This window comes from Cajanus cajan, chromosome 10 (genome assembly GCF_000230855.2).
Source record: "Cajanus cajan strain Asha chromosome 10, NIPB_CcT2T_4, whole genome shotgun sequence".
NCBI lineage: Eukaryota > Viridiplantae > Streptophyta > Magnoliopsida > Fabales > Fabaceae > Cajanus > Cajanus cajan.
The window spans coordinates 20,357,000-20,363,094 of NC_138526.1; the positions used below are offsets into that span (position 1 = coordinate 20,357,000).

Consider the following 6,095-nt stretch of genomic DNA (forward strand, 5'->3'; position numbering starts at 1 on the left):
TAAATGGACGTAGTCTTAGTAGTTGAGACAAACCAATATAAAAACATTATGTGTTCTTCTTAAGGCCTTGATACTACTTCGTTGTTTCAAAATGTATTGAGTTGTTGATTGATACCATTTTAGCCCTCTTCTAGTGTCTTTCTTTTCTCCACATATGCTTTGTACATTCACTTTTACTTACTAACTTGCTAAACTAACATGGGTTGAAAAATTTTAAACAAAATTTTTTTAACATATAATTCAATCCCTTCTTATGTGTTATTTTTAATAGTTTCTTACTCTATACGCTTTGAAAATATTATGTTTTAGTTGAATTTTTTTAAATATAAGCATTTATTCTTAAATAACTGTCATTATGCTTCAATTAAAAAAAGTTGTACTCTTATAGACACACATTATGAAGTCATTTAACACTACATATATTCTATCTTTTAGGTTTTGTACTTAAATGAAGGTAATTATCTTGTGTTTCATACGAATTTGATTATAATTAAAAATATTATAATTTATATTACGAATTAGATATAAATATTAATTATACATTAAATTCTATTTATTAAAAAATGTATCTTTTGAATAGTCATATTATCGATATGAAATCTCTTATCTAAACTATTATTATTTTTTATTTATTTACAAGATTCAGATTCAATATTTAAAGACTGTACTCGATAGGTCCAAAAAATCTTTGACCAAGTACTAATTAATCTTAAATAGGAGTAGGTCGTTTCTAACAAAAAATATCTCAACCTTATTCATTGTCATCTTAAGAATGGCTACATAACTATAAAAGTCACACCTAATCATTACTTATCATTAATATAGATAATTAAATTTCTTTATTATATTTCTAGGAATAGTAACATTTCTTCATGGTATAAATATTCCCTTTCCCTTGTCTAAGAGGTAACTTTCAAATTTAGACAATGAGTAATCATTTTCTTAAGAGACATTTCTAACTTAAGCATTAAAGTGTCTTTGACAAATTTTGCCACCATCCAAAAACAAGAGCATACTTGGAGTCGTTGCAAGAAGGATTGAGTGCTTACTTCTTTTGTAAGAACAGAGACCAAATCCAATTTCAATCACACCAAAAACTTATTAAAAAAAAAAAACAAAAGTTCAAATTACCCAACCTTTAGTAAATTTAAATAAGGAGATTTCTAAGCTTGTACATATTGTGTCACGATTACAAAGATATCTATACTACTAATAATAAAAATTTATATATATTTTGTTGATTATTTTGTCTTGACTTCCAAAGCAATCTTTTTGTCCCGTACTATTTTTAAGTTTTGATTCTCTTTTCTCTCTACTTTTTTGTAAATTTATATTTTAAATTTCTGACATCCTTTAAATAACTCTTTAAAATGTTTAAACTCTTTAATTATTAACTACCCACATATATTTAATTTCAATATTTTTATCATTTATTTAAAAAAAAAATACACGGAAATTTAAACTTATCAAGATTTCACATTATTGTTTCAATATAAAAATAACTTTTTTTGCACGCGGCATGGAACAGCACGCAACGCTTCAAGTTTATATTTGTCGTTAAACGCTTGCAAGTAGGGATGGCAAATATACCTGTACCCGCGGGTGATACCCGAACCCGTCCCGACTTTGACGGGGAATACCCGATTTGACCGGGTACGGGTAAAACCCGATATATTAAATCGGGTACGGGTACGGGTACGGGTATGTACTTACCCGCCCCGTACCCGTACCCGTACCCGTCCCCGTTTCCATTTTTAATTTAATACTCACTTTTAATTTAATTATATTAAAAAAAATTTAATATTTTTTATGTGTGATTATTTATTATAATATGAGATAGAAAAATAACTTAATTATAATTATAATATAATAAAAAAAATAATTTAAAATATTATTTTTTTACAAAAAATAAAAAATAAAAAAATTGACGGGTACGGGTATACCCGATACTCGACGGGGATGGGGATGGGGATGAAAACCACATACCCGACGGGTACGGGGACGGAGATGGGGATGAATTTGACTCGCGGGGACGGGGACGGGTATCATAAAACCCGTACCCGCCCCGTTGCCATCCCTACTTGCAAGGATAATTAAACAAAAAGTTAGTGGCTTCTACGCACATCTTATAATAAAATAATGATGGGACTTCACCTTATGGAATATCCTAAAAGTATACATGCAAAAAAATATACACAACACTACAAGGAGGGGACCACAAGTCCTTTTCTTTAGTGGACTAGTTGATTACCTTTTGCATTTGCTCCACGTTTCTTCGATTCCCACAATGGCTCAACCCCTTAAAGCCAGATCATTCTCAACTACGCCACCTCCTCAGCCAGCCACCATCAATTGACATTTGACTTCAATTTCAAAGCTTTTGGTCTCACGGTCACATAAACCATGTCCTAAAATCAATCAAAATAAAGAAGCAAACTATGCACTTAGGTCCTTGTATATCTCCTAATTCCCCTAGGCGTAGGAACCACATCACGGCCAGTTTTTAACAAGGCCTGACGATCCTTAATTGTTCTATCAAACAATCTATTATCTGGATCCTCAGCATAGCACACATAGTAACAGCTCACACAGGCATGCGGCACTGCCATGGCAATCCTAGTCTGCAAAGTCAAAATGTTTATCATATGTTAATCAAGACTACTAGTTCACATGCTAATTATTCGATTGCGAATAATCATAAGGTTTAATTACCTTTTTAGTCTCAATAGTTTCATAAACTTTATCTTTTAGTCTCTATAACTAAAAGGTTTTCATTTTAGTCTCTTCACATACCATTTTATTCCCTTTTAGTCACTCTAGTCTCATAAAATTATCCTTTTAATAATCTCAATATTGCATTTTTTTTTTAATCTATATAAAAATAGACAACAACAGGAATTAAAAAGACAACAAAAATGGTATGTGTGTAGAAACTAAAATGGAATGTTTTTAATTAGAGACTAAAAAATAAAGTTTATGAAATTATACAGGTAATTAAATCTAATAAAATTAATAATAATAACAATAATAATAAAGTGGTCAAATAAGGGGTACCAACCAAAAGGTATCCAATGAAGAATGTGAGGAGGGACAGGGTGGCTGTGAAACTTTGGTGTACTTTATGGGTCCAAGCAGCCACAACAATGACACAAATAGAGCCACTGCAAACTCCAGTGAGGAAGCAAATTGAGCTGGTTATATCTGCGTCTACGATTGACACCATGTCTTCCTTCTCAAAGAGGGCCCAAGTGACCTGGGATGCCTCTACAAAACCCCTTCCATATGCTGCTATCTGGTACCACGAATTTAAAATCAGTTAAACCACTTAATTAAATAATTTGTCTTAAACTATGTATTGATCGTGCTGAATGTACAGTCTAATAAAGTTGGAGGAAGGACCAGTTTGAGAAGCACAGTCAGTCAGATGGTGATTGCTCAGTAATAACTTCAGAACAACAGAAATGGCCACAACAAAGTTTTAAACTCGGTAGGGACAACGACAAAAGAATCCAAGGAGTATCAATTAAACCCAAAAAATATCAAGCTTAGAAATAAATATTAGTTTGAGAAAACTAACCAATAAAAATAAATAAAAGCAGATTTTATAGTTCAGAATTCTTTAACCACCAAAACATGTTGATTATAAGCTACACAAGGAAAACTTAACATTAACACTACTTGAAGACTAAGAAATTGGCATCACATACATACCATAAACCTGAGACTGAATTTCATATATTGCAGTTATGCGTACCTATCACTTGTTGTTTTATCTGTGAAGTTACCTGTACATATGCCCAGCCATTGCCATTTCTGAAAATGGATTCCATGACTCTTAAACAACAATGAGCACAACAAAACATGAACTCATCTTCTCCCTCAAGCAAATTCAGTCCCCTGGCAACAATTCTCAGGGCTTCTATTGTAGGCACAAAGAGAGACCCCAAACAAGCACTTCCAAGATTCCGAGTCAGGGCTCTGAGAAAGCAAAATTGGGTGCTAGATTGCATTCCTCTAATGTAATACAAGGCAACAACCCTACTAACAGTGATGTTAACAACATTCCTCATGACCTCAGTAGTCCAAGCCAGACTTAACACCAATGCAATGATGATCAAAGGAGGAAAATAGAAGTTCAATGCTCCAATCACTGCTAAAATCCATAGAGATATCCACAAGAATCCAACCCCAAGCACATGATAAGTGGGTTTGTTCAGATCAGGGAATTTGGACACAGGTTGAAGAGCCAAACTCAAGACCTTACAACAAAACTTAATTCTATGACTAACCCAACAAGCATATAAGCCATTGCCAATTGCAAAGGCAATGAAACAGACTCCAACACCATCAGTGGCAGGCTTTTGGAAGCAAATAAGGAGAACCCCAGCAGCCAGAGACATTACAAAAGTAAACCACAGTGTGAAATGAAGCATAAAAGTGGGCCATTTTCTAATCGCCCCTTGCCAAATAAACGCAAGGATTATGCTCATAAAAGATGCAGCCTCCACTTGGGGAAGAAAGTACTTCAACACGTTTTTCTCTTTCCTCTTGTTGGATTCTGATTCTTGGATAAGCCCTTGAACTCCCTTGAACACAAGAAAACACACCAGCGCAACAGCTAAAAACAAGTGGAGGACAAAGAGAAACAAGGATATTTTGTTGGTATATTTTCTGGAATTCAGGGTCGCCGGGTTGGGGTGCTGTCCAAAAAGTAAAGAGCAAAAACACGACATTTTAACATTAAAAAATTCAGAAAAATTAATGCAAACTCAAGGAACCCCTCATAATCTGCAGCAAAAACATGTAAATCGAGAAAAATGATAAAAACAGAATACTTGGACTTGTGGAGTTGGAGTGGAGCGCGTGTGAGTGTGAGTGTGAGTGTGAGATCGTTGAGATTGAACAGGAGAAGGAGTTGCAACTCTGGTGGAGCTATTAATCACAATCCTCAAAGGGTTAGTGGGGTTCAACCTGTGGAGACTCGAGAGGTGAGATTCTTCATGATCATTTCTCCCTTCAACAACCACTTCCCCTTTCTCCATGTCTTGTTCCTTCTCCCTTGCCACAGCTTCATTTTCATTCCCTCTCTCAACCACCACCTACCACGCCAAAAGGAAAATAAAAATTAAAAATTGGCACGAATGGCACCCATTTGAAAGCAGTAACACACATACAGGTTCTGCAGCACCCATTTGAAAGCGCAGCGGCGAGGTGACTCAGCTCGGGAATGAATGTTGGTGGAGAGATGAGATTACGTTACTCCCTTCAACTGTTGTTTTCATTTGGACTTTTTTAAGTTTTACCAATTACCATGTCTGGCCGAGCCTCTTCCGTTCGTTACCAAATATCATTCTTTGGTGGACCCCTGTCAAGAACCGCCATCAATCCAACACGCCGCAACAGCGCGTGGAGGCACGCCACATTCACATGTCAGAAAAGATATACACCACGTGGAACTCTGTATTGGATAACGGCTATTTTGTAGGGCAATTTTTTTTTTTTTTTTTTTTATAATTTAAATTTTTATTTATCACATATCTATGACATTTATAACTCTGTAATAATAGATAAGGTTGTTATTTGGCTTTGGTGTACATATATTTTTATTTATTTTTTATAATACATTTTAACTTTTTAATATAGTCAAAATAGTAATTGAAATCATTAATAATTTTATACTCACAAAATTATAATATTATACACCACTTTTAGTGTTACTTAAGGGAAATCCTATCTTTTCTTGTGTGTTATAAATGACTTCAAATATCAATGGAAGTCATTGAAAAAGTTTAAAGGACCCCAATAAGTTAAATGATGGAAAATCATTCTTGAAGAATGCAAAAAAGAATGGGTTCAAGGTAAAAGAAGAAGGCTTAAGCTTCAGTTGAACTATAAGCTTATTTCATATTTCATTCTTTTTTTTATATTTTCCTTTATTTTGACCTTGTGTTTTAGGTCAAGTAGTGTAGGTAATTTTGTGTTTGTATTGTTTTTACCTAAGGGTGTGTCAGAAACCGACCTAAAAAAGATGGCTTGTTTCGACTTTCGTTTTAAAATTCTCATTGACATTGAAATGCCCAAAGACCGAACTAAAC

At 34.1% G+C, this 6,095-nt stretch overlaps 1 protein-coding gene across 2 annotated transcripts; it reads right to left on the minus strand.

The window, feature by feature from the left end:
* Window positions 1–2,126: 2,126 nt before the first annotated feature.
* LOC109809284 (Plasma-membrane choline transporter family protein) lies at window positions 2,127–5,332 on the minus strand. Of its 2 annotated transcripts, XM_020372540.3 has the most exons (5): window positions 5,175–5,332; window positions 4,836–5,099; window positions 3,786–4,700; window positions 3,059–3,292; window positions 2,127–2,621 (listed from the first exon to the last, which is right to left on the minus strand). In XM_020372540.3, the coding sequence occupies exons 1-5, from the start codon at window positions 5,190–5,192 to the stop codon at window positions 2,445–2,447; spliced, it is 1,608 nt and encodes a 535-aa protein (XP_020228129.2). In that variant the 5' UTR covers window positions 5,193–5,332; the 3' UTR covers window positions 2,127–2,444. The 2 variants fall into 2 exon arrangements, with proteins under 2 accessions (XP_020228129.2, XP_082921510.1); XM_083065384.1 differs by lacking the exon at window positions 2,127–2,621 and having other exon boundaries at window positions 3,092–3,292; window positions 3,755–4,700.
* Window positions 5,333–6,095: the final 763 nt, after the last annotated feature.

Bases quoted from the DNA above. Each gene is read 5' to 3' on its own strand.
- LOC109809284 (XM_020372540.3), bottom strand. The intron at 4,701-4,835 runs GTATTCTGTTTT...CTTTTTGGACAG, and splicing joins CTCCAACTCCACAAGTCCAA to CACCCCAACCCGGCGACCCT. The intron at 3,293-3,785 runs GTAACTTCACAG...TCGTGGTACCAG, and splicing joins ATGGCTGGGCATATGTACAG to ATAGCAGCATATGGAAGGGG.